Here is a 27596-nt window from a genome sequence, read left to right as displayed (position 1 = left end):
TTTTCTTCATTTTCCAATTTTCACCATTTTCCATATCATAGAAAAATTCATAAGCTTTCACATCACTTTCAACTGAAGAAAATATCATCACTTATTTTATCAAAATCCTTGACATCAGCTCACTTAGAAATATTTCTTCAAAATTTCTTCATCTAATTTTTCTTCATCGAATGAAAACAAAGCTCATGAAAAAAGATTCATTGTTGTTGTATCTTCAAAAAGAATATATTCATACGTATCTAGTAATTTTCTTCAGATTATATTTTCTTCACCTTTCCGATTTCAACTTGCTTGTATCCAATTAGCGCTAGAGGCTCATATTATTTCTCTTCACTTAAGTCTTTTTCTCAAAATAGCTTTTCTCACTCATCGTTTCATTTCCAACAATTTACTGTGACTTCGTAGCTGTGTAACCTGCCGAAGACTATTTAGGAACCCAGCCATTCCAAACAAAAATCGCTTCAATGCCCTTTCCTTTTCACTTCGAATGCTTCAGCCTCCAAATGAAAAAGTCAGAATTGATTCAGTTGTTGATAACTTGCAGACTTTTCTTTGCTTTGTGGAGAATCGTTTCAGTTGACATATAACTTAAGCTGATGTATCATCGAGAATAAGTATTTCTTTGTTTCTTTCCAAGTTGCAACGAAAGATGAGGCCTGGCACTGAACTCGATGATAGTTGAATGAAAAAGAAGAAGAAGAAGGAGCAGGCAGTGAAAGTGGAGAAAGTGAGCCAGGAGCAGCAGGATTAGAAGCAGATGGATGAACAGCTTGAGATAAAAGGAAGAGAGATGAAGAGATTCTGAAAGAAGGAGAAAATTGAAGTTGGATGTTCATAAAAAGGATGAATCAACAAGCGAAGAAGAGCAGTTAGAGAGAGGATGAAGAGAAATATTCTCATTTGAAGCAAAATCAGCAGCTGAATCAAAAGGCGCTACCAAATTGAGTGAAGGATATTTCTTCATCGAATCCGTCGCAGTTGAATTCTGCAAAGCGGAAAAAGATACCAATTTTGAGAACGACAGCGCATCTCTTCTCCCAGGCACGTTGTTCTAACTGAATGTTCTTATCCCTTTCTCCTTTTGAAACATCAGAGGTGATCCTTTCCCTGCTCCTTTCCTTCCCTTCCTGTGTGTCGCTTCTGCTTTCTCTTCGCAGTTCCGCCTGGCTTAGCTTTAGCCCGCTCTTCAGCGCGCTCATCAGATCCAGCTGCACACCTGTCTGCCTCGTATCGACTGCTGCATACACAGGCACTTTTCCCATCTTCCACGCAAATTGCCCGTTTTCCTCGCTTTTGACACGCACATAACGGCAGGGCACATCCGGTTCATCGCTCAAATCTTCCAGGTCAGAATTAGCGAGGTCATTCAGCATGCAGTCCAATTTCAGCTCTCTTGTCAAAATTGGCGTTTGGCTTTCTTTCGTCTCTTGTTACTCCTTGCTTGCCACATTATTTTCTTTCTGGTTGGTTGGCGTGCCTGTCTCAAGGTGCATCTGCAGTATTCCTTGGATGCTGCAAACGGATTCATGTCTTTTTCTTCTTTTTCCTTCTTCTTCTTCTGTATATCCTGCAGTTTCATCAGCAGAAGTAGTTTTTATCTCTGATCATCAGATTCCAATGAATTGAACGTGATCTTCGCCTCTTCATCGTCCACCTTCCCTTTCTCATTCTGAAACTCATCTTGTATCGCCCTTGTTTCTTCTCTGTTGAAATTCTTCATCCATACAACACTCAACATCACCGCTCCTCCTCCAACAACAACAACTGTTGATGGAAGCGTTTTTTGTGCACCAACAGCCCCTCTCCCCATCTCCATCTCTTGGCTGTACGCAATCAACGCTCTCCCTCCGACTCCTCTTCATCCACCGTCCATTCGCTTCCCTCGCGTAAAGTGTATTGTTCCAAAGGTGCCTCGTTCTGAAGAGGATTGTATAGGTTGAGGAGAAGGAGAAGGAGAAGGTGGGGGAAAGGGAGTTGTTTTTGCTGCTTTTCCTATGAAAAAGGCTCTAATTTTGGCTCATCATTGTTCGTTTCGCCTTTAATGTCGTTTTGTGAAGATTCTTTTGCGTTTGTATTCTTTTCTGCTTCCGTTTGTTATCATTGCTTTTCAAACAACCGCATTGGGGTTGTTCATTGAATCCTCCAAAATCACTTTTTGATCCTCTTCTTTTCAGTCATCTTCATCGCCTTCAACTTCTTCCTATTCTCCAGATTCTCCGCATACCGCTCCACCATCCAAAACTCTGCAAACAGCGGCAGCGCCTCAAACACATCTGGTGGGAAAACAAAATATTGTCTTTTCCTTCTTCTTCCGAACTGCAATCTCATCCTCCTCATCTGCTGCTCTTCTCCTGTCAGAAATCTGTTTCAAGAAGAGCGAAGCAATGAGGAAGAAGAGGAAGAGGAAGAAGAACGTGAAGCACCAGAAGCAGCAGCCACTTGTGCACAGCGGTTGAGATGGCGTCGGCGGAGGAGAGGATGCATTGCTCTTATGCGGCGAGCCATAGCAATTTCAGAACGATGAGGTGGTTTTGGATGGAGAGAAAGGTCAGTTTCTTCCGGAGAAGATGAGGAAGATGAATATTAGGAGAACAATGAGATAGACGGTTTGCGTGTGGATAACGCAATCTTTCTAACATTTTTTTACCACTAAGGTGACCAGGATATGAGCGATCAGATGAAAGAGAATGAAGGCTATCCTGCAAAAAGAATCTTTGAGGAAGGAGAGACGGAAAATTGATAATTCAGTAATTCCGCTAAGTTACTCCTATTGTCATGCTAAGAATGTGAAGAGGAGGATGTATTTCCAGATACTTGCCTGATGCAAACGAAGGTATTAGCAGAAGACGAAACGATGAGCTTGGACAAAGAAATAAATAATGCTATTGAAGATGCAGCAGACGATGTAGTTGACAGAACATGCGAAGAAAGGAGCTGCACATTTCCCGATAATGAGTGGTTGAAGGAGAACACAAAACTCTTTTTCCAACTCCCGCTCACTCCCCCTCCGCTGCTACTTCCTCTTTTGTCTCTCTTCTTTGCAATTGAGTGCATGATATCTCTGTTTCACTTCCGCTCAGACGACATCGAAGACAACAGGTAGTCATACGAATTTGTCACGGATATTTTGTCCTTGTCATTACATCGCCTTTTATTAATTATTCTTTTCCTCCTGTAAAACTCTCAAACGTCTTTGCCTTCAATAAGGAAGATGAGGAAGATGAATAACTCAATAAGGTTTCTCCGTATATCTCCAAAGGCGAGAATCTTCTTTTGTCATTTTCATTTCCTATTCTATTGAAGCCTCCATCTTTCTCTCCTTCTCTCTTGCTCCTTCTTTCTCTAAATAACCTCCATATCATTAACGAATATCTCGTACGGGAACAATAATTTATTCATCGTCTCATCTGAAACTTTCACAGGAGATTGCAGTTATGCAACGCAAATTTCCCCGTTTCCCTGTATGTGGTTTTTTTATAAATGAGTTCCCATATTTGCATCCAACACGCTCCATAAGAGGAGTTGTCGACTTATAATGTGAGACAAGAAGAGCAGTAGCATTGCCTCTCATCCAACACAAACATCTATTGATGCTTCAAAGTGGATAATCGTTTGTTCCTCCAGAAGTAGAATTGGTAGCTCCACTTAAGTTAATGTTGACTTCTGCAGGTTACACACATAAAGGGGCAAATCTCAAATTTGAAGAACACAAGCCCAGCAGCGGTAGTGCAAAGTTTGGAAAGACAGAAAGAGACAACTTTATTTATTTAGGAGCAAGTAACAGACGTGAAAGTGATTTATTACGATGGACAGAATAGAGCGATCTGTTTATTGATATCCCTTCAGTATGAGGAGGACATCAAAGAAGAAAAAGAACATTTCGATGAGTTGGAAGATGTTGAAGATTCGTTAAAGTCTGTGCTGTGTGAGCATTTTACAGCTTTGGTTGTTGTTGAGATGAAGTTCATGAAAGTGATGCCATTAAAAGAGATTGTAATATGCAAGAGAGCATTTAGTGGGAGCTAATACGAAGTATCAATACAAAATGGAACTGTTGAGAGGAAGAGGAGAAGGAGATCTGAAGGTTCATGGAGAAGAAATATTCTCAAAATATAATTGGCGGTGAAGCAGAAGAGGAAGTATCTTGTTAGAAATATGAAAGGATGTTTGCTGAATATGAAGGGCGCTTAATTGACTCAATCATGGAAGCATCAAAGCGGTTTGCGGATGACTGATCTCAGAAAGGAGAAGAAGAACAAGGCGATGATGATGAAGAGAGTTAATTTCGAGTAGCTTAGGAGGAGATGAATCCAGTGTGAGCGGGGAGGACTCAGTCAGCTGTGTCACTGAAATAGCAGTGGTGGCAGATAGGGTGGGGGAGATAACTCCTTGTTCAGTCTTTTTTATCTGTTCTTTTTCCAATGGCAATAAAAACGCTGGAAAGAGCACATGGAAAAGACACATTACCCAAACTTAGAAGAAAAGGTTGAATGAAATAAAAACATGAAAACGGATGGTTCATATTTTTTTGTATTAATTGATTGAATAAATAAAAATTAGAGTTTGAATAAGTTAAAAAAAGAAAAATAAGAAATATGATTAAAACAATTGTAACAATTATCGAAAAATAGTGCAAACCTTTTAAAATGAAAAATTGCTCTTTCATCACTTCTTTCACGAAACTTTTTGGTTGTTGATTGAGTGAGTCCAAACAGCTAAAAAGATCAAGCGCATCAATGATTTCAATGCAGATACAGTTCAGACAGGCAATTCGATGCATGTTGCCAACGTACAAATTCATAAAATGGCCGTTGCGATCAACTTACAAGAAAAAGAGGAAGTTCATAATGAATAATGAAAAAAAAGTTCTAAAAATTACAAAAATAAAAAATATATATATATATATTAAAATAAATACACAAAAATTATTTGCAATAATTAAAAGAAAATTTTAACATACCACATTGCTTCATATCTTCGCCATTGCATTAGACGATCTGTTTGAAATTTTTTTCTTTTCTTTAATCAAGCTCAAAATATTTTGCCTTCTTCTTTTCTGCTTTCCTGACCTCCCTCTCCTTCGAGAATCCAGGTAATATTGAATGAAAAAAACTAAAATTTGCTGAAAATAGCTGTATTCACTTACTGGTCCACAAAGTTTGCTGCTCTGGGCGCATCAAGCTTCGCCTCTTCAAATACCTCCTCTTCAAGTGACATGCACTGCGCATGCTCCACAATCACAATCTCATTCGGCCGGATGATCTTCTCCTTCTCCAGTGCATCTGCCACACACGATGTCAATTTGAACATATCCAAAGTTGACATGTTAAGCCCTTGGATGAAACCATTGCCTCCTCTTTCTCCACTGCTTACACCACAATAATCTGAATCAGCAATGTGTGATGGCCTAAATATGACCCCATAAAGCTGCCACACCCTCTCCCATAGTATATGAATAGACTGTAAGGAAAGTGGAACTTGCGAGAGAATTATACAGTGGGGTTTGCATCCGAAAAAGCGTGTCGTTCGTCTCTCGCTTTTCATCCACTAATATTCGTTAATATTCGCTTCAGAGTTTGTGTTCAACGCATAGAACAAATTGCTATATGTGCCCTGTGCAGCATACGAAATTAACAGCAAGTATTTGACGTTAACGAGTTGAATCACAAAAAAATACTCATTAAAAAAAGAATCGCTTTCAGATAAATTTCTGAAAGATGAATTATTATTCTTTCATTTTCACTGATATTCCATCTCGGGCTGACACATTTTTGATGCAAATCATCGCGCTGATTGCGATTATTGTCGCTTTTATAATTGTCATAAAATGAGAATATGGTTTTTCACTTCATAAAATGCATTGTTCTTTAATCATAATAAATAATATAAAATATATACACACATATTTTTAAGACTCAATAAAATACAAAAACCAAGAAAAACATTGCATTTTCATGAAATTTTGTCAAATTGAACATCTCGATCACAAAAGTGGTCACTAATTTTTTCTCAGATTTCCGCACAAACCGCTTCCCCACATCTTTTTATGTCTGTTTGTTGCAAAATCTGAAGAAAAATTAGTGACCACTTTTGTGATCGAGATGTTCAATTTGACATATTTTTATGAAATATTAGCTTTTTGTTGTCTAATGTGATATTTTTGAAATTTATTTTACAATATTTTCGATTTTTTAGAAAAATTAATTTTATAGATATTTATATAAGTATATGACATGTGCATTGATAAACTTTTTCGTGAACAAGTGAAAAAATAACAAAGATAAGTGAAAAAATATTCGTAAAAAAATAGCAATCGTTTTGCAATCAAAATGACATTAATAAACAAAAAGAAATTCATGATATTAATCATTTTAAAAATTGAAAACAGTCAGAAATTTTCAAATCAGATTCAATAACTTTCAAAAAAACAAAATTCAATCACATTATCATTAAACAATCACCGAATATCAACTTAATATCAACAATTTTAAACAATAAAAAATACAAGAAGAAACAGTACTATTTCAACAAATTCATGGTGTCAATGACAATTCCAAACAAAAAAGAATACTAATATTAAAAGTTCAAAAACATTCTTGTCTATTTTCCCTCCGTTTTCCATCCACTCTCCCCTTTCTGATATTTCCCTAACTTTGACTCAAAAAGATCAAATCCAACAAAGAAAAAAAGCAGACACAATGATAAAACATCACTTCACGCTCCCAACAACTCTCCCTTCCAAAAACCTCACTCAAAGATCTTTGAATTCCCTCACAACTCTCTCTTTTAATGAATCTCGATAAATACAAATATAAGCGGGACAATAACCAATTTAATTAAAGGGACATTATAGGGACAAAAATCGCAAGAAAACAATCGGATTCTAACTATTGTGCACCTGGGAGGCTGTTCGTCGTATCCAGGTCCGGATATTGCAGCCCGAAGGTTGCAATATCTAATACGAACAGTCATGTCCAGCACCCTTCCGATAGAGTGCCAGCTAAGCATGCACAACAACTAGTTTCTTAATAGGGGACACCAAAAGAACAATTTTGAGATTCATTAAAAGAAGAAGAGTCAAGAAGAAGCTCAAATCTCCTTGAAAGAAGATCTTGAGAAGATTGAGAAAGAAGAGAAGAGTTAGATGATGTGATATCAGAGTGAAATGACTTCCTTGTTCGTTGAACTTTTTCTTTCATTGTTGTAGATTCGAGGGCAACCAGAGAGCGTTGAGGAAGATATCCAACAGCTGAAGCACAGACAAATGTGCCCTTGCGCTCAAAATACAAATAATCCTTCATGTGAGGGACTGACAATGATGGCCATGAGATTTGTCGAGATGGTACATATTCTTCAAAGTACCTCTCATGCTCAAAGTTATTGACAGATGTTGACGATGGTGAAGAGTTTGATGACGTTATTGATAAAATGTTTGATTGTGAAGTTGAAGAAGCTGATGTTGAAGTATTCATGTTGTTTTCGAAGAAGTTGATCAAATCATGAAGTGTTGTGATGTGTTCTGTCGAAAGATTGTTGTCGATTGAATTCACTAACGCACCAAATTCACTATCACAGATATTTTTTCCATGGTGCTCAGCGAAGAAGTTGAGTTGAGTGTTTTTCTTTTTGAGAAGTTTTGATTGTTTTGAGAGGATGAAGTGAAGAAGGAAGCGATTTCTGTTGTGTGGACCAGAATCGCAGAAGAACTTAAAAGTGTGAGTGTCTGAGAAGAAGTGTCTTTTGATCACAGATTCCAGACACTCAATAACAAATCTGTGATCATTTGAGAGGCAGTCGGAGAAGAAGTTGAATGTTCTTTTAATTAGTTGATTATTAATTTTTTGAAGAGAGATGATTGTGAATTGAGAAACCTGTTGATAATTAAAGAATTCTTGTTGAAGTTGGTTCTTTCTGATAGGGAGTTTCCATTTTTCTTTAAAGTCGAAGACGAAGACAGCTTCCCCCTCTTTCAGATTGTCGACAGTCGATTGATAATGTTTTCGTTGCATTTCTGCAACAAGTCGATGTTGACGAAGTAATTTAAGTGTATGAAACTCTGCTTCAGACAGTCCATTTTTGTTTTGCGAACACTTTAATTTGGTTTCCAAATAATCCAACTTTTCACACATTCCGCAGAGATCCGTTCGTCTTTTCGCTTTGGAGAAGTTGGTGGTGAGTTTATAGAAGTGGGAAAGAGAAACTTTAATATTTGTTTCTTCTGAAAACTCTTTCCACAATTTTGTCTTGGGCTTGAAGATTAATCTTTTCTCGTTGGGAGAAAAAATGCCCATTTTCTTTCTTTTTTCTTTCAAAGCTTCCAATCCATAAGAAGATGTAATTGATGATGATAGTTGTGGAATGGAAGTTGTTGGATGAAGTGGAGTGATGAATGATGATGATGATGACAACGAAGACGACGACGATGATGATGAGTTATTTGAAGTGTTATTATTAGATGTTTCTGAAGAAGATGAAAAAGAAGAACCGCCGAATTGAATTGTCGAAAATGTTGGTTTTGTTTTTTCTTTGATGTAGAATGAGAGTGACGGAGTGAAACCTTGAGCATAAAGTTCCTTCCATGACTTTGTCCAATTTTCGATGTTCAATTCTGTCACATCAGCGTCATTACAGATATTCCATTTGATATCGTTTCCACTCTTTCTTTTGATCACAGCGATGTAGTGTCCATTTTGGAGATCCAGACGCTTGAATAGAATTTGTCCAATTAGATGGTAGATGATCGTTTCCTGATTATCTTTTTGAAGATGTTTAATATTTTCTTCTGAAAACCCTTTACAAAACGTGCGTTGATTAACTCTGTCAGTTTCTATTTGAAATGTTCTTGAAGGTGCAGAACTAGCATTGTCAGTGCATTCGTGACAGAGGGCTAGCACCTCTGGAAATGCAGTCATTTCCTCCCATCGAGCAGCACAGCATTTCTCTTTGCAATTGTTGCAATAGACAGAATTTTTTCCGTTCAATATCTCAGTAGAAAAGAGAGAAGATAGACCTTTATGAGGAGAAGATGAATTAATAACTACATTGTTGACAATTTCATTGAAACGATTTGAAACTTTTTGGCATTGCTGGCATTTCAAATGAGTGATCAAAACAGGGTTGAAGCTATCTTTTTTAATTAACTCATCTTTTTGAAGAAGTTGATGAAGATTGTCAAACGCCTCAGTAACATTTTGTTGCTGTCTGCTTCCATATCCACAATAGTCTTCCCATTTGTTGATCAGTGATGGGACCCACGAACGCACCGCCATTCCATCTTTGGTTAGTTGTCGACAAACACTCAATGCTCGAGAAGATAAATTGTTTTTTAATGATGTGGTTTTAATTATTGATTGATTTTGTGAAGTGATTGAAGACATGCATTGAAGAAGAGAGGAAAGATAGCAAGTGTTTCCAAGATTTTTTAATCCTTTCTGAGTTTTTGATGAGGTGATAGCAGTGGTTTTGACGCTTGAAGAAATTGATGGAGAAGGAGAACAAGTTGAAGAATAAATATCCATTGTGTTTTTGTTGTTCATGATACGCGAAGAATTTTCATGATTTGAACAAATTCTATAGTCTTCGCGGGTTTTGTGTTGAGATGCAGAAGTGATGCTGTCTTTTGCAAATGAAGATAGAAGATCTTGAAATGCCTGTGGAGGAACAAGAGTGGGAGAAGTGACATATTCAAGCAATTTATCACTAACCCATACATCATTGTTGCTGAAGGAAGAAGTGTTTGTTGCTTCTTTTTGATGCTTTTTGGATGAAGAGGAAGAAGAGGAGGAAGAGGAAGAGGAAGAAGAGGAAGAAGAGGAAGAAGAGGAAGATGAGGAAGATGAAAAAGAAGATGAAAAAGAAGGTGAAGAAAAAGGTGAAGAAAAAGGTGAAGAAGAGGAAGATGGAGGAGGAGGAGGAGGAGAAGAAGAAGATGTTGATGGTTTTTTTGTTTTGAAGAATTTGTGAATTGGAATTGGAGAAGGAGACGAACGTCGTTCACGATGTGATTTGTTTGTTTTTCTTTTTGTTGAACACCTTTCTCTCCTTATTGGAGTGCTTATTGGAGCATCAACAGCTTTCGACGGTGAAGAATTTGATGAAGAAGATTTATTTTTTGAAATAACACTTGAACTTTTATTTTGTTGAAATGATGTTGAAGAAGATGAAGAAGATTGTTTTCTTTTTGAAGAAGAGTTTTCTGTGATTATTTCATCTTCCCACGCTGCTTCGTCTATAAATCTTGCGTAATCTGGCTCAGCTCTCTGCTTTTTCTTTGCAGATTGAAGAGAAGTTGAGGCTTCAGTTGAATGGGCTAACATCCAGTTGTTGCCCTTTTCCCAGTCCTGTTCATTTAAGCCTAAAATAAACATAGAAAATAATTCAAAAATAATTTGAATAAACACAAACCACTTTTGCAAGACGGAAGATGAGGTTTTTGAGGAGGGACAATAAATCCTTGGTTCTTCTTCAGCGTTTGTTTCGCGTAAATAAATTTTCCCTCTGTGACATCATATCCATAGTCCTGTAAATCGGATAATGATGTGTTGCGGGTAAGCGCTTGCAGCATTGTTGTCTGAGTGTGCAACGGTGCGTTGTTGTACACCACAGACAGGTCTTCCAGCAGCTTAATGTGATATTCTATTTCAAAAAAATAAATAATAAACAAAAAAATAAGAAAATGACAAGGATGACAGTTCATAAATTTTTCTATATAAAAATTCAAAAAATAAAAATCAAACCATTCAAAGACTTCAGCAAATCGTTAATAACAGAAGATGATTGCCTGTAGTTGTATAAAAGATAGACAAGCAATGAATCCACGTCATCTCCGCCGATGCGCTTTATTTCATTCCAAATAACTTTGCATCGAGAATAAAGAGTCGATTGAGGTTTGGAAATATTCATTGTTTTTATTTTTCTGAATTTATTATGGAACAAAAGTCACATTTCTTTTTCGGTGAAAAACACTATGTTTCACACAAAAAATAAATATTTATGTAATTTAATTTTATCAAAATGATGAACTGATATTGGAAACTGATATCACAATTTTTCGTCTTCAAACAAAAATCAACGCATAAATGTTTCTCATTAAAACAAATGTTAATAACATAATAACAACAAATCATAAACGAATATATATAAGAAAATATATTAATAATGAATAAAACCAAGAAAAACATTGCATTTTCATGAAATTTTGTCAAATTGAACATCTCGATCACAAAAGTGGTCACTAATTTTTCTTCAGATTTTGCAACAAACAGACATAAAAAGATGTGGGGAAGCGGTTTGTGCGGAAATCTGAGAAAAAATTAGTGACCACTTTTGTGATCGCCAGTCAATTAGAAAAACACTTTTATTAAGGTTCTCATCAGATTTGATCCGTTGAACGATCGGAACTATTATAAAACTGAAAATTGAAATGACTGGCGATCACAAAAGTGGTCACTAATTTTTTCTCAGATTTCCGCACAAACCGCTTCCCCACATCTTTTTATGTCTGTTTGTTGCAAAATCTGAAGAAAAATTAGTGACCACTTTTGTGATCGAGATGTTCAATTTGACAAAATTTCATGAAAATGCAATGTTTTTCTTGGTTTTTGTATTTTATTGAGTCTTAAAAATATGTGTGTATATATTTTATATTATTTATTATGATTAAAGAACAATGCATTTTATGAAGTGAAAAACCATATTCTCATTTTATGACAATTATAAAAGCGACAATAATCGCAATCAGCGCGATGATTTGCATCAAAAATGTGTCAGCCCGAGATGGAATATCAGTGAAAATGAAAGAATAATAATTCATCTTTCAGAAATGCATCTGAAACTGCATCTTCTTCATCTAATTTTTATTTTATTAATTTGTTATTATTCTAACATCGTTCATTATTTGTTTTTTTGTTTTTAATATTTTTTTGAAGTTCACATATTTTCCAATTTTAATTTCTTTTTTCATTTTTCTCCAATATGAACATTTTATCACTTTTTGTAATTTGTTAAATAATCAATTCATCTGACAATTGGACATTATCTATCATGGTTTTAAAACAATGCAAGCAATTTATTATAATACAATGTACACTGTTGAAGGAGAAAAAGAATAAACAGCAGTTCTGTTGAAAGATGAAAAAAAGTCATTTTATCAAAAAGTTAAGATGCTTGGAGAAAGCTCTGTTTAATTGAAGAAAAGTTTCATTTTTGTTGAATGAAGAAGAAGAAGAAAAAGAGATGATGTGAAAGAGAAATGTACAATAAATCGAATGATATTTCTGAAGAAAATGATGAAAAGGCTTCATGTGATGCTGTCATTGAGTAAAAATATTGTATATGATAAGTTATCTTCATATTGATAAGAAAAACATAATCACAAAAAATTCAACAAACAGATTGATGCATACCAATTGAATTGGATATCCACTGTTCATTGACTGCACTTGAGTGGTCGCCTCCTCTTTTCCCTCAGAAACTGAAAATGTTGATTTCTTCAAATTCCTCTTCTTCATCTTCTTGCAACATCCCCCCATCAGGGTTCAGTCATTCTCTCCCTTCTCTCATCATATTCTCTCTTCCAATTCACATCCTTTCCCATCTCTTCCACTTCTTTTGAATCTTCTCTCAAAAACCCAGCTCATTCATACTCACTTCCTCCATCTCTCTGCACTTCGTCAATCTCTTCATCATTTTCTCCAAAACTTATCCATTAACAACTCCCCTTTAATTGCGTTGTTTTTGATCGGATCTGATGTTTCCTGCTTCTTCCTTCAAATATCACTCGCTGTCTGTTTCCTATTCAATACAAATACATTTCAAAAAAAAAAAAATAAAATAAAATAAAATTGAAAAAAAAAAAATAAGACACACTTGAATGTTGTGTGAAAATGACTCTCGCAGCAAACTCATTTCAACTTCTTTTTGAGTCTCCTCCCTTTCCTTCTTTCTCCAACACACCTTTCAGCAGGCAAGCCACACAAATCAACACCAATTCCACTGAAAGGCCTTCATTCAGAATTACGTTCCATTGCAAACATTCCCCCAGAAGTCTTTCATCCTTTTCTTATTCGTTCTTCTTTTCATCAAAATTCTTTTTCTTGTAGCTTTTCCTCAGTGAAGAACGAAAATAAAAAGTCATTGTCCCTCAAGTCCTTTGGCCCTTTTGAATATACCCCCAAAGGCTCCAATGCCAAAATCTCAACCCCAACCCCAATCCCTTTCCATCCACCATTTTCTCCATTTTCTTTCCAACCACTCACCCCACAAATCGCGCCGTCTCTTCAAATCTCACATCTTCCCGTATTCCATCCATTTCTTCGCTTTTCCCTTTTTGCTCCAGGTCCCTCAAATTGTTCAATCTCCTAAGCCCCTTTCAAAAGTTAATAAATAATTTCTTTTTTCATAATAATAAAAAAAGAACAGATAAAATCGCATAAGCAGTGATTCAATATGCCCGGAGCACACCCTGAAGCATTAGCTGCTTGCCCTGCTGCATTCGGCAAAATCAAACAGAAGCAACAAATTGGTTCATTATCTGAATGTTGGAGGAACATCTGCATCAAAAGTGTAACAAATATCGATTAAAATACCAGAATATGCACAAGCATAAACTTATTCCTCTGCGTCATTTGTTGTCTTTTGCCTCAAGACAGGCAAGACGAAGGGCAACAAAGCATTCATTTATTGTTTGGTTAATTAATAAGGGTGTCCAACCTATAATTTTATTAGTGAAGATTTTTGATAAATTATTTGCTGCAGCCAGAGCATGTTTGAGCTGCTTTGATGCAAGACCAAGGATACATCCATGCGAGTTATAGCATTTCAGAAGAGCAGGGATTTTGCCTATGGAGTGAGGAGCGAGTGGCTGTTTTCCAATATTGTTTGCGAAAAGTGAGTTAGTGGAGGAAGTTGCATGATATTTGAACTTGGTTATATATAACAAAACATATGATACAACATCAGCTGTTGTATTTTGAATGAGAAATAACTCAAGCAAGATGCAAAAAAAGCGAGTTGAATTTCAGAAAGATTGAATTGAACCGCTTGTTCATTTCGAGGGAAATGCAGTGCGATTGACATATCATTTGAGTGGGATTTGTTTTGCGTTATTTTTAATTGGGAGGTTTGTTTTATGGAAAAGGATAGGGAATTGGGGGTTTGAAGAATGGAAGAAGCGAACACAGCGAGACACTCAGCAGGCCTTAACAACAAACGCATTGCCATTTACGTGAAACCCTTTGGAAAACTATCAACAAAGGCATGGCGTTGAATAAGTCATTGAAAAGGAGCTCATTTCTTTATCATTTGGATAATATAATCTTTCACTTGCATCATTATCGGTTTCATAAAGGATTTTCTGCTTTCGATGATGTTCTTTGTCAGCCATTTGTTGTCCAGTTATCTGTTTTTTATGTGGTAAGATGCAATTTTGGAGAACAAGAAAGCCAGCTGGGCTGATTATCACCAATCCATTGGAAATGGGAAAATATTTCAAGGCCAAAAAGATGGTTTGACTTTTTTTTATTTGACTCATTATTCTTTAATGGTATTCTTTGAATGAATACAGATTGGTCATGAACAGGAATGCCATGGAAAGAAGCCATTTTATCCTTTTTCAAAGGATTCAGAAGTTTTGAGATTATCCTTGTTTGGATGGCATTCAACGATGACATTCGTTTCTTACCATCTGTTTTGCATGCTGCATAGCCTGACAATGCTTAACATGAGTATGCAAGAAAGAGAAAAGCAGTTTATTTGGCATTTTTGTTCGGAATGTTTTGCAGTTGCGACTCTTTTGTCGGGGATGATGAGCTGACTGGGCATTCACATTTAGAACACATTCAGTTTTTTCTGTTGCTCAATATGACTTGGAAAAGCTGATATCTTCTATTTTTTTTCACCTTCGCTATCATTCTCAACAGTCTCGCTTCAATAAATGATGTTCATTGCCAGAATCGACACATCAATCACATAATCATAAAATTCGTCATTTTCTTCTTTTTGAATTTGAAATTATTGCCATTGAAGACAACTTCATCAATTGTCAACGCCTTCTTCGATTTCGAATTCTTCTTTGCCCATACGCTTATCAGATGTTTCGTTCGTTTGAATTATGAACGCCAACAGACAAACACAATTTTATTTTTCTGAGGTGCAAAGCAGTTCAACCGCTCAAAGGCAGTAGATAATTTGTGGACTGATTTCTTCATCTGTTTGTATCTCTCTCTCTTTCACATATTTTGTGATGAATATTGTTTATATCATCTGAAATCAACTCAGCGAATGAATTATTTTAATCAATCGATATTCCTCAAGTCATTATCAACATCTTTGAAAAAGGATTAAATTCGTTTCACAATTATCAATTGCTCCACCTTCATAGCTTTCATAATCTTCTGCTTCCTCTTCTATCTCTTCTTCCTATTCTTCACTTTCTTCTTCTTCACTCTCTTCGTCGTCTTCGCCTTCTGCTGCTTTATCTTCGTCTTCTTCACCTTCTTCTTCTTCTTTCTCTTTCCATTGCTATTTAATTCCTTCAGCTTATCTTCATCTTTTTATGAATTCCAAAATAAGCCAATGAGAACATTCTCATTCGAAGAAATGCAACCCAAAAGCTTCTGTTTCTCCGACAGACACATTCTGCACACAACACTCCTTCTCCTTCTTTTTCATTTTCTTCATCTTCGTCGTCTTTGTCATCTGATTTATCACCATCAACCTCAAAACAAGCAATACAATCTTCTTCTGCATCATATTTTGACCCTTCCTCCAACTTTTTTCTTCTCCACCTTCTTCTTCGACTTCACCTTTATCTTCGTCATCATCATCTTCTTCTTCTTCTTCTTCATTGTATCAATCTTCTATTTGGATTCCTTCTTCTATTGATCAATCTTCTTCTTCTTCTTCTTCCTCTTCCTCTTCCTCTTCCTCTTCCTCTTCCTCTTCCTCTTCCTCTTCCTCTTCCTCTTCCTCTTCCTCTTCCTCTTCCTCTTCCTCTTCTTCTTCCTCTTCTTCTTCCTCTTCCTCTTCCTCTTCCTCTTCTTCCTCTTCTTCCTCTTCTTCCTCATCATCCTCTTCTTCCTTTTTTTCTTCTAAAACAGAACAATCTCAAATTTCTTCATAGAATATCTAATTCACTCCAGCATCGATATTTTATTCAATCATGTTTGTGGAGTGAGGTGGGGCAGAGAAATGGACATCTTCTTTGAGTCGCTGGAGGATCTGATCTCAGAAAGAGTGAAGCTGGCTGACAGAGAACAAAGATAAAACGTCAATGACAAAACATGAAAAGGAAGATAAGGAATTGACTTAAAATTCATCACCTTGTTCTTAACTGGTGTGCCATTCTTCTGTTTCTGCTTCGCGTATTAAGGGAGAAGGAAGGTAAAATGAACTGAGCTATGACGTTTCAGGCATGATTTTTTGGACTTGAATAACTATGAAGAAAGAAAGAGGAAAAAAAAAAGAGAGAGAGAGAGAAGAGAGAGGAGGTATGATTGTACCCACAATCACGAATCATCCGAATTCCCACAAAAGCAAGCATATTTATCAAGCAGCAGATGCTCAAACAACAACATTTCGAATGACTTTAAATGCATCTTCTTTCTTTTCATCGTCGTCAAGTTCTGCTTCTGTTTTTGCAAACACAACAGCAACATCTTTATCGATTTCTTCTTCAGTTGCCTCTGTGAAAACTTCCTTTGACAGCAGTGAGCCATGCCTCAGTTCAATCACACAAACAATTCCTTATCCTCTCTCTTCTTCCTCTCTGCTTTCCATCTCTCGACTCCACCCTTGTCTTTGCTGCCTCTTTCTCAACTCCCTCACTCATCAAAACGCGCACCTTCTTTTTATAACACACCCACACACTCACCTATTCACTCTGATGTGTTCTTCTCCTTCGTTAACACCGCTTTTCCATCCATCGTTCTTCTGTTATGCCGATGCCCTTTTGTTTGAGGTGGAGTTCTTCAGGCAGATGCTGGGAAGAAAAGAAAAAGAGGTCAACAGGAAGAAAATGAAGAATATGAACGAGAATGAAAAATGAATGAAAGAGGAAGAAAAAGAGGAAAAAGAATTGAACATGAGAAATATTAAAAGATAGAGAAAGATGGAACTTCAAATAGAAAAGTTGATAGAATGATCCATTTGAAGTCATTTGTTGGAAGCAAAACATCTGTTGTTATTTGTCCTTCAAAGAATGGAAGCCGGCTGGAAAAGTTGTGGCAGAGGAAGAATTTAAATGTTCAATTGTCAAAAAGCAGGAAGCAGAAGCTGTAGGGGAGAATGCAATGAGGAAAAACAAAAGAGGAAAGGGGCAATTTATTGTCGAAGACAAAGAGGAAGAAGAGAGAAGGAAAAGCGAGCAGAGTGTTTTGAACGGAAGTGAGTCTGAAGTGTCGAAATCAGCTTCGTTGAAAGACAGGCATGCTCGTGACACATATTCAGTTGCTTCATCTTCATCATCTTCTTCTTCTTCATCTTCAACATCTTCTTCCTCTTCTCGGAGCAGTAAGACGTTTTTCCGCGATCCAAAGGATGAATCCAAAATGACCGCGAAAAGGAAGAAATGCAGCAAGGATGACATGGTTCTGCTTCAAGAAGAAGATGATGATTTCTTTATGTCAAAGAATACAACTGCTAACAAAGCTTTGACCCCATCTGTTTCTCAATCATCATCCTCTGCTTTGTCTATCCCTCAGATTTCTTTATTGATCCCTCCACAAAGTTCCAACAAATACGCAAAGGATCCACGAAGCAGCATTCATGCTTCATTTGTAGGGATGAAGAGGAGGAAAGAGAAGAAAAAGAATACAGATTTTCTTTCACTGAATTCGTCGCTGATAAGCGAAAGGATGCAGACTCTGATAATTGTTTGTAACATTGCGCTTTTAGATGACAAGTTGTTTGAGGAGGAAGTGAAAGATGTGGATGTGATGAGAGGAGTAGAAGAGGGGGAGAACGAAAGGAAGAAGGAGAGAAAGGAGCAATAAACGAAGGCGAGAATGAAATTTGACGAAAGATTGAGGCGAATAAAAGAAAGGAAGCTGAGAGAAGAAAGAGAAAGAGAAGCAGAAAGAATGAAAAACTTGCCTTTTAACCAGCAAAATGCAATTATCACAATGTCAATTGAACCGAATCAAACTCTTCAGTCAACTCCTCAGCCAACTACATCAGCATCATTCTTTTCTTCTTCCTTATCTTCATCATCTCCTTCTTCGTCATCCACACCAATTTCATCTGATAACAATCAGATTGTCAATGCTTTGCCTTCTTCACCATCATCACTTTCGCCTCCTCTTTCAATATGCTCTTTACCTCCTTCTTCCACCAGCACCCCATCTCCCACCAATCAAATGTGGCATCCTGTTCCTTCTTCCTCTCTTCCATCTTCGCTTTCTTCTGCCTCACAGTGTCCGTTCCTACTTCGTCACTGTGCTTTCCTGAGCCAAAATTGTCAGCCATTCCAAGCCGCATCGATAGAATTGAGGAAGAGAAAGCGACGCAGTGGAAGATAGAGAAGATGCAGAAGAAAGAGGCAGAGAAGGAGTCAAAGGAGCAGCTGGAGGAAGAGAATGAGTACTTTGAGAAAAAACGTGAAAAGCTCGAAGACTAGCAGAAGAATGCGCTGGAGCAGGCTGAGAAGAAGAAAGAGGTATTTGTTTCGTATCTGAAAAAGATGAAGATTGAAAGAAGTGAATCGAACTTCAAAAGCGAAGCGAACAAGAGGAATATGTTGATGAAGGAGCATTTCGAATCGCCTCCAGTTGTTTGGATAATGAAGGCGCTGTCGATTCGAAAAGATCAATAATTTTTTCTGGCAAGTTGTTCAATATGGAAGCTTTGCAGATGTCATTCAGAATAAAATCACATTTCTATCTATAGAAAAAGGAGAAGATAAAATTTCAGAAAACTTGTCTCCTTCAAAAGAACATCAAAAGAAGAAGATGAAGAAGAGAGTTGTATTTCAAAAGAACGAAAACATTCGGAGAAAACGCAAAGTGAAAATGTGAAGGCGTTATTCAATAATAAATTTGAGAGGTCTTTATGTTTCGTTTTTTTTTTCCTAATAGAAGTGAAGTTGAAGTTTCGCAGCCTTATTTGCCATTTCCAAGCACATCTGCTCCTGCTTCTTCTTTTTCCTCTTCTTTGCATTTTTTACAAACTCATTCCTCAAAGTCATCTCATTCAAAACCCAGATCATCAGTATCGGCCATATCTCTTCATTCAACAGCTGTACCAACTGCATCATCATCATCACCTTCTTCTTCAACTTCTTCTATTTCAACTTCTTCTTCAGCCTCTCAAAATACATCTGTCATCAAACAATTTCTTTATTGCAGCTAACCACGTTCAAGGATACACAAGAAGCATGCAGCCACACCCTCAAACCGATCTCTATTACATATCTACTCTCATCTCTCTCGCAAAATGCATCTGAAATCAAAAGGCAGAAGAAGCCGGAAGCAAGTCAGAAGAGGAACTCGTCTGTATCACCTTCTTCTTTGATGTTATCTTCTTCCATTGCTTCTTCCTCTTCCTCTGCATCTTCATTGTCCTCTTCTCCATCTTCAAGTCTGCTCTCTTATTCTATTTCTTCCAAAAAGAAATCTGAGAAAGGAAATGTTAAAGAAAAGAAAAAAAGAGAAAATGAAGCCAAAAATGCAACAACTCACAGTTCTCCTGAAACCGCACACGAGGAAAACGAAGATGATGCAGAAAATCCGCCAAATGGTATCATTGCTTCTCATCTAAAAGCATTTTCAAAACCAGATGGAAAATCATCTTCATCCTCTTCAGAAAAGACTCGACTGACTATTTCGACATCGTCTCCACATTCAGACTCAGTTATATATTCTTCTTCTTCTTCGTTTTCTTCATCTTCCTCTTCTTCTTCTGTTCTTCAAGAAAAACAGTGCTCGCTCCATTTCACACTTCCTTCTCTTCTCCACCACTGGGTCGGATGTGCTGAGATGTGTGGGCGGAGAAGCATAATGGAAGGCAGCGTGCTGTTGCTTCCTGTTGATGGATGGCATATGAAAAAGCTTGTGTGCTATGAAGAAGAAGTGATTTTGGCCTCATACTGAAACGCCCTCCGGAGTTGAGGTTAACTGAGAAAGAAATAAAAGGACTGCAAGTCAGAGAGGATGAGATCTGGGCAAGGAGGATGAAAGAAAAGGAGAGAAAGAAAAAGGAAAGGATGGAAAGAAAGGGAAAAGAGGAGGGATGCGAAGGGAGAAATAGAGGGAGGAATAACTTTAAGGATGATTCAGCCATTGAGAAATACGTCTGTAGCCAACTGATAATGTTTAAAAGAACAAGAAAAAGACTCTTTTGTACGAACTCGGATCGGATGTCTGCAAGGGAGGTTAGGGCTTCGAAGAAGGAGGAGCATTTGATCCAGAGGATGTTGTCGATGGAAGGGGAGATGTGGTGTACGACTGTGGAGAGAGAAGCGCGGAGGAAAGCGGGGAGCCACACTGATGGAAAGAGAAGCCAGTGTGCTGGTTAACGAATATCTGGTGAGCGCGGTGAAAGGTGATTCAGGCAGAGTCCAAAGCGAAGACTTTTCTGATGTCTATGGAAGTTACCTCAAGGCAGCCTTGCCAGCCAGGGCGGATGGGCTAATGACAACGAGAGCAGAGCCAGCGAGCAATGGGAAAGCGATCAGAGGTATACGAGTTTCACGGAATGGGATGCAGAAGTGATACAGAGAAAGTGGAACGACAAAGATACTGGAACTGTGGTTCAGCGCTTTATGTTCATGCACCATTTTGTTGTTCATATCCTTTCATGTGAAACTGGTTTTTAACCAATCTGTTTTCAAAACGAACAGGCAGACAAAAACAGAGCATCTAAGGAGGCAGATAACTGGATGACATATAATTGATGAGAAGGAGATAGAGAGAATCAGAGGAGAAACGAAGAGAGGAAGATAAAATGAAGATGTTCGTGCGATAAAAGCTTTTTACGTGGAAAAAGCAAAAATTGACGAGTTTCTTTTCATTTATTAATATTTTCTTCACTTATCTTAAACTTTGTTTGATATTTAGATAATAATTAAATATTTCTAAGATTACTTGTTTACAAACAAATTTATCAGCAAACAGTTGATTACTTGATGAGAGTCTTATGTTACTATTATATTTTTGCGTAAGTGTTAATGTGAATTGATAAAATTCAACAAATGTTTTATGATCTTCAAAATTGAATTAAAAATTTCTTTGCAATAACATCATAAAATTAATTTTTATATAAAAAATTGATTGATTACGTATTGTTATTATTGTTTTTATGTTTTATTAGGTTAATCGAATTTTCGATTTTTTTTTTGAAATTATTTTTATTTCTCGATATTTGAAAAAAAAAACAATTGGAAACTAATTAAAATCAACAAATAATAAATAATTATAATATATTGATCTATATTTTCATGCAATTTCAAATAAAATTAATCTTTACAACCTCACCCTTTATGAAAATTTTTAATGATCAAACTTCGTTATTTTTTATGATATCAAAAAAAATCACCCATATTTTGATTTAATTGAATGAAAATTTCAATCTTACAAAATGTTAATTCAGGAAAACCTTTTGATATATTATTCACAAATAATGAATCAAGCAGATGGAAATCTCATGAAAAAATGAAAACTGTGCAAATATTATATAACTGAATGTGAATTTGAATCTTTGTTTTAAAAAACATTTTTCAAAACTATTTATAATTTTCTTTTGAATAAACTGTTCATAATTTTTATTCTTTTTGGTTAATAGCCTTTTATGACATTATTATATGTGAATGTTTATGTATTTTTCACTTCCTTTTGTAAAAAAATGAGATTATAAAGAACCAACAATCCGATTTACTTTATTATTGATAAAGATCGTTGATTAAAATAAAAGGAATATAAACTAAATGATTTGAGATATTAAAACAACAAATATAAACTCAAATTAAATCATTCAATCGGACATAAATGAAGTATGAATAAATAAGTGTAACGAAAAGGTTAAAGGTCTTTCTTTTCCAAAACCAGTGGCCAAATTTCATTCTCAACATTTGCTATTGTTCTTCGCACTTCTCTTGCCGTAATATCTTTGAAGGTCTCAACAAGCACGGCAATAAAATGATTTTCTCCTTTCCAGATGAAAGAGCTTTCTTCAGCTCTTTTTTTCCAAAAACCAAAAACGTTTTCTATTGGATTTAGTATTGGTGAATAAGCTGCATTGTATAGTACATGATGGCCGGCTTCCGTAATAATTGCGTCTGTGTTAAGATGATGAATTGAAGCGTTGTCCATCACAATTACCGATGATCCATGGACTTTAATTGATAGCAAAAATCTTTTGATGTATGCCTCAAAGACTTCATGATTAATTGACCCCCTGACAACTTCTGAATATCCCATTCCTGATTGGGATATGGATGTGATTGCAGTTAGGGACTGATGAACGGGCGGAGGAGGAATAAGAACTTTTTCTCCAACTGGGGACCATCCATATTTTCTTATGCACTCTATATTCCAGGAAGTTTCATCTATATAAAACACCATCACACCATCCATTTGATAATTGTTAAGTTTTTCAATAAATTTAATTCGGAGTATTTTGTTTTCTTCAGTATTTGCCGCTGCTTCTCTCTTTGTTATTCTTTTGAAGGAAAAGATTGGATATTTTTGGGTCTCTTTATTATTTTCTGTTTGAATACGGTTAATAGTTGATTTTCCAATCGGGCTTCCATGATTTGACAATTCTGATGCTATTTTCCTCACTGTGTTTAAAGGATTCTGCTTCATTTTTTCGCGAACAACTGATTGATATTGTTCGTTTTCGACCTTTTTCTTTCTGCCTTTTTGATGTCGTGGGAGTGTAATGTCTATTCCCGCCTTTAATTTCGATAAGTACCTAGCTGTAGTAATTGTTGTTAATGTGCACTCATTCGCGTACCATGTTTCGCTCTTCTCCTGACCATGGATTTGAAAAAGATTAGATAATTTCATTCTTTTCGCATCAGTTGCATTTGTATAAGGATTTTTCATTTTTTGATTCTCCTGAATTCCAACATTTCTCAGATCTTCAATTTTCTTTCTTCTTTCTTCCTCTGCTCTCATTGCTGCTCTCATTTTTATAGTTTGATGAATGCGTTCTTCCAAAGGATGAACAGCAGGTAAAGAAACTGCACTAACTCTAAACTCTGAAACGCTTGGAACAGATTCTATTATTTTCTTTCTCTTTTCGACCGTTCGAGCATCCAATAATTGAATATTTTCCATGTTGTGAAAATGTTAATTATGACGAAAGGCGAATGTGGGAAATTTATTTTTTATTTATTGCGGGATGCTCAACATAAAAAAAGGACAGATCAACATTTTTTTGGGACAGACTGTATCAAAAAAAAGATCAAAAACAGAAAAATAAAATCGATAGAGGTATTAATTGATCAAAGATTTAAATAGATTTATTTCAAGTATTTAGCTTTTATTTCTGTTATATATATTAGTTTTATTTATAAAAACAAAAAATACAAACCTTTTTAATGTTTTTGGTGAAAAAGGATTTTTTGATCAAGTTTTGTAAAAATAAACCAAAAATTAATAAAGTTAAACCAACACAACTCATCAAAAAGATAAAATAAAAGAATTTAAATATATAATACAAAGCATATAAAAAAATTTTGAAAAACTTTTAAAGATGCATTTAAATAAAGATTTATATTTTTTCAAAAAAAAATAAAAGCGGTTTTTTTTTATTTCTTCAGTTGAAACTTCATCACTAAGTTTTCAATCCAATTGTGCAGCTAAACCGTATCAGAAAACGATGTATGAAATGTTTGGGAGACAACAGGCAACGTGGACAATTAACATATATTTCATTTATCTTTCTCCATTCTTTCGATTAGAAATCTGCCTTGCTTCCTTTTCCATCAACAGCTCCTTTTCGTTCTTCTTTTTTACTCTTCAAAATAATTTCTTTCTCATTTCTGTTTATTATTAATCTTCAATCACTTCTCAGACCATCAGAATTCACTTCACTCAACAGCATGAGCCTTTCAATCATCTTTTTCTTCTTCCACCTCGCCTCCCTCATCGCTCCCCTCATCCACAACTCCTCCAACATCACTCACATCACCTCCACATCCACCCCCGCCAGCTGTGTCCTCTCCTCTGCCACCTCCCTTGCCCTCTCCCTCTCCCTCACCAATTTCACCATCACCAACATCCGTTCAGCTCCACAAAACCAACAGACTCCCACCAATGGCGGGTGCATCTCATTCGCCTCATCTGTATCTGCAAACACATTTTCGGTGAGTGACGCAACCTTCTCCAGCTGCTCTGTGAGCGAGGATACAAGTTCTGGAGGAAGAGGCGGAGCTCTCATGATCGAGTTCAACCAAGGCTCACAAGTATCAGAATCCTCCTTTTCCATCACCAAAATCGTGTTTTCAGCCAACAAGGCCTGTGTTGGAAGAGATGTGTATTTTGTATGTGAATCATTTGTCGCTTCTGTGAAAGAGCCCTTGTTCACTTTCATGAGAAGCCTCTCTCCAAAAGACAATGCCATATTTGGGAGCGATAGAAGCAACTGGAATGTCGATTTATTTATATTTCTCAACGAGAATACAGTTGGCAATGCATATGTGAATGAGCATCTTGGCATCAAGGAAGTGAATTGCGAGTTGGAAAAGACTCCCTTCAAGAGGACACACAATGCGATGGGTCTTCTGAAGAAGGTGCAGATCATAAGGCAGGGATTTTTGAGTGAGCAGATTTGTCAGTGGATTAATGTGTGTGATAACCAAATAAAAGAATGGAGTTTAGATAAAGTCGAAAAAGAAGAGGAAGAAACGATTGGAGAACGTGTTGAAGTTCAGATGACGTGAAATTGAAGCGAAACGATTAATACTATCTTTTTCAGTCATTGAAAATCACAATTATTTCATTCACCACTCCTAAAATATCTTCTTTTCAATATTTCTAATTAAATTTTATACGGATAGTGCCATTCGCTGTCAAATGTTCAACTCCTTCTTTCCTCTCTTTAACTTTCTCTATTCATCATGAAACACTTTTTCCCAAACAAATATTTGCTTAATCACATTTGAAACGATTATCCAATTAAACTTCTCCCTCTTCTCCATCTTCTCCCTCTACTCCCTTTCCATCCCTTTCAACACATTAAAATATCGTTCGTTATTCTCTTTTCTTTCTCAGAGTGCACTCAATAAATACTTTCTCATTCCGCTCATTTGCTGAGTCTTCTCTCTTCTGTGTCTTGTTTTAACTTGCGAAGTTTTTGTTTCTTCTCTTTCACTTCCTTATCAGTTGAATGAATATAAATCTTTTTTGAATTCGCTTCATCCAGCCATTGCCACTCTCTCTGCTCTCTGTTTTTACATATATTCCATTGCTCTTGCCTCTGCTTCGTCCTCTCTTTTCCTTTTTCTCGTCTTTCTTCAAATTGTTTTCCGCATTCAACTCATCCTGATCATTCTCAAAAAACATATCTTCTTCCTCCTTTTTCTTTTCTTCATAATCATTATTATTTATTCGATTTTATCTTCTCTTCCTTAACTTTTTTTTCTTTCCTTTCAATTTCATCCTCCTCGCAGATTGTCAAATGAGTTGCCCTTAGTGTTGTACTTCAGAAATTTGACTTCTCACACATGCAATATCACCTTTTGCGAACATTCTTGCAATACAGGGTTCTTCTGCAGAAAGTTGCTGCTCTTCCGAAGTAAAAGTTGATGACTGAATTAATGATGAGGTTGCAAGAGGAGAATGTCGAGATGGAGATGTGAAGCTCGTCGTGGTGGTGAAAGTGCTGGACAAGAAGCGAACAAACGACCTGAGGCTTCAGCGGTGCTCGCTGGACTAGTAAGTGAGGAGAATGCGTCCAGTTTTGTTATTCCGGCCAAGAGATAAATGTCATTTCACATGAAAATTCCACATCGTGAACCATCGGCGGTGTTCATTTCGTTGTTTCCTGATGGGTCGCTGAAGGAGCTTTCAGCAGCGACTGAGTTCCTTTGCTTATTGAGCATTACTCAAGTTGTGATGAAGAGCGACAGCGGAAAACTAATGTGCTCCCAAGAGAAGATGGAGCCCCTCTCTTGGCAATGGTTTCGTTGGCTGCTACACAGGCTCTGCTGCTGTTTCACTCGTATGTGTTGCTGCTGGGCAGATCGAAAGAAATGGAAATGAAGAAGGAGTGAATCATGCTGAGGGAGCTTTCTGGCTGATATGGTACAGAAGAAGCAGAAGAAGAAGGAGGGGCGCATACAGAGGGATCCATCGAGGATTCAGAAGAAGGAAGAGTTTGCTTATGCACGAGGAGTGGAAGGAGAAGTGGAAGTTAGAGAAGATCCAGGAGTTGAGAAAGGCAACAACATCAGAGTGGTCTGGAGACAGATCAGAAGATAGATCAGAAGAAATGGGGATGGTTGTGGAGATGTGAACAGGGACAAGACTTCCAGACATAGACTTGAATTGGATGTCTGCAAGGGAGGTCAGGGCGTTGAAGGAGGAGAAGGAGCTGATACAGATGTTGCCGATGAAATGGATGAAGTGGAAGACGGCTGTGGAGAGGAAGGTGCATGGGACAAGCTGTTAACTACACTGGCGGACAGAGGATTCAGTGTCCTGATCAATGAATATCTGTTGAATACAACAGAAAATAATAAAGGGGAGGATGTAGACTTCGAAGTTAAAGACGTAACGTAGAATTTACATCTGCAGATAAGGAGTTTTTTATGAAAGAGGTCTTAGGAAAGATGAGGGAAAGGATAATTCCATTTTTTAGATACAGGGTGTTTGAGAAGCGGAGAAAAATGCCCTTTCCGTTAAAAGTTTCGTTCAAGTCGAAAATGAGGTTGATAATGGACAGAGGGATGAAATGTGAGTTTTTGGCCTTGTTGTTAGTAAATAAATAGCCTGCTGCATCAAGCGGTTGAGTCAGAGAAGATTCATCGTGCAAGGATGCATACAGATGTGCGCGGGCTCTTCTTTTGGTTAAGTGGAATGAATGATAGATATTCTGGGATCAGCCGAGTGCATTTGTGAGTGGAAGTTAAACACTTTGCATGTGAGCGCAACATCAGTCATGTGTATCCAGAAATACGACATAAGAGGGATTGAATGCTAAGGATTGGATGCAAATATCTTGAATCAGATGGTTCATTGAGAAAGTTCAAATCGAAGCTGATCATTCCCTTGTTGAAATTGAATGAATCCTCCATATCCTGCAAATGCTACCTTATGCAAAAGGAATTTTGTCCTTCGAAGTGTCGCAATTGGAAATACCGCCCAGCTGCTCCAAAATGCAACCTGCAACCATGCACTTTTCTCTTCTTTTGGAGTTTAATCTGAATGACACAAAGTCCTTCATCTCCTGCTCCAGCCATCTTCATGCACAAGCTCTCCGCTCGACTTTTGCCCACTCCTAATGGTTCATTTGCTGCATTTAACTGAGTCACTGCCTTTGTGCTCCATAGTCCAATACAGTTAGCTTGCCATATAGCTCAGTAACATCTTCACAGAGTTGAACGTTCTCAGCTTGTATCTCAACCTATTTTTGAAAATGTTTCGAGTAGCAACATG

At 36.8% G+C, this 27596-nt stretch overlaps 11 protein-coding genes across 11 annotated transcripts; 4 read left to right on the top strand and 7 right to left on the bottom strand.

Moving 5' to 3' along the window:
* Positions 1-923: 923 nt before the first annotated feature.
* MONOS_15706 (uncharacterized protein) lies at positions 924-1373 on the bottom strand (the record flags this gene model as incomplete). Its single annotated transcript, XM_067868598.1, has 1 exon — positions 924-1373. One exon carries the CDS (start codon positions 1371-1373, stop codon positions 924-926), a length of 450 nt encoding a protein of 149 aa, XP_067719286.1.
* Positions 1374-1594: 221 nt separating this feature from the next.
* Positions 1595-1816, bottom strand: MONOS_18325 (uncharacterized protein; the record flags this gene model as incomplete). The annotated part of the gene is made up of 1 exon (XM_067871335.1): positions 1595-1816. One exon carries the CDS (start codon positions 1814-1816, stop codon positions 1595-1597), a length of 222 nt encoding a protein of 73 aa, XP_067719285.1.
* A 2384-nt stretch (positions 1817-4200) lies between these two features.
* On the bottom strand, positions 4201-4666 carry MONOS_15707 (uncharacterized protein; the record flags this gene model as incomplete). Its single annotated transcript, XM_067868599.1, has 2 exons — positions 4201-4472; positions 4639-4666. The coding sequence occupies 2 exons, from the start codon at positions 4664-4666 to the stop codon at positions 4201-4203; spliced, it is 300 nt and encodes a 99-aa protein (XP_067719284.1).
* Positions 4667-5142: 476 nt separating this feature from the next.
* MONOS_15708 (uncharacterized protein) lies at positions 5143-5446 on the bottom strand (the record flags this gene model as incomplete). Its single annotated transcript, XM_067868600.1, has 2 exons — positions 5143-5384; positions 5437-5446. 2 exons carry the CDS (start codon positions 5444-5446, stop codon positions 5143-5145), a joined length of 252 nt encoding a protein of 83 aa, XP_067719283.1.
* Positions 5447-7025: 1579 nt separating this feature from the next.
* On the bottom strand, positions 7026-10902 carry MONOS_15709 (putative Ubiquitin carboxyl-terminal hydrolase; the record flags this gene model as incomplete). Its single annotated transcript, XM_067868601.1, has 3 exons — positions 7026-10354; positions 10405-10635; positions 10737-10902. 3 exons carry the CDS (start codon positions 10900-10902, stop codon positions 7026-7028), a joined length of 3726 nt encoding a protein of 1241 aa, XP_067719282.1.
* A 3226-nt stretch (positions 10903-14128) lies between these two features.
* On the top strand, positions 14129-14812 carry MONOS_18324 (uncharacterized protein; the record flags this gene model as incomplete). The annotated part of the gene is made up of 4 exons (XM_067871334.1): positions 14129-14152; positions 14418-14504; positions 14564-14723; positions 14781-14812. 4 exons carry the CDS (start codon positions 14129-14131, stop codon positions 14810-14812), a joined length of 303 nt encoding a protein of 100 aa, XP_067719281.1.
* Positions 14813-18119: 3307 nt separating this feature from the next.
* MONOS_14997 (uncharacterized protein) lies at positions 18120-18613 on the top strand (the record flags this gene model as incomplete). Its single annotated transcript, XM_067867842.1, has 2 exons — positions 18120-18409; positions 18481-18613. 2 exons carry the CDS (start codon positions 18120-18122, stop codon positions 18611-18613), a joined length of 423 nt encoding a protein of 140 aa, XP_067719280.1.
* An 892-nt stretch (positions 18614-19505) lies between these two features.
* MONOS_14998 (uncharacterized protein) lies at positions 19506-20084 on the top strand (the record flags this gene model as incomplete). Its single annotated transcript, XM_067867843.1, has 1 exon — positions 19506-20084. One exon carries the CDS (start codon positions 19506-19508, stop codon positions 20082-20084), a length of 579 nt encoding a protein of 192 aa, XP_067719279.1.
* Positions 20085-22010: 1926 nt separating this feature from the next.
* MONOS_14999 (putative transposase) lies at positions 22011-23273 on the bottom strand (the record flags this gene model as incomplete). Its single annotated transcript, XM_067867844.1, has 1 exon — positions 22011-23273. One exon carries the CDS (start codon positions 23271-23273, stop codon positions 22011-22013), a length of 1263 nt encoding a protein of 420 aa, XP_067719278.1.
* Positions 23274-24120: 847 nt separating this feature from the next.
* MONOS_15000 (uncharacterized protein) lies at positions 24121-24561 on the bottom strand (the record flags this gene model as incomplete). Its single annotated transcript, XM_067867848.1, has 1 exon — positions 24121-24561. The coding sequence occupies one exon, from the start codon at positions 24559-24561 to the stop codon at positions 24121-24123; it is 441 nt and encodes a 146-aa protein (XP_067719277.1).
* A 1679-nt stretch (positions 24562-26240) lies between these two features.
* Positions 26241-26720, top strand: MONOS_15001 (uncharacterized protein; the record flags this gene model as incomplete). The annotated part of the gene is made up of 2 exons (XM_067867849.1): positions 26241-26396; positions 26502-26720. 2 exons carry the CDS (start codon positions 26241-26243, stop codon positions 26718-26720), a joined length of 375 nt encoding a protein of 124 aa, XP_067719276.1.
* Positions 26721-27596: the final 876 nt, after the last annotated feature.

Source organism: Monocercomonoides exilis (genome assembly GCF_001643675.1).
Source record: "Monocercomonoides exilis strain PA203 chromosome Unknown scaffold64-419423, whole genome shotgun sequence".
Lineage (NCBI taxonomy): Eukaryota > Preaxostyla > Oxymonadida > Polymastigidae > Monocercomonoides > Monocercomonoides exilis.
The sequence above is the reverse complement of the archived record's forward strand: the minus strand, read 5'-3'. Positions and strand labels throughout refer to the sequence as shown.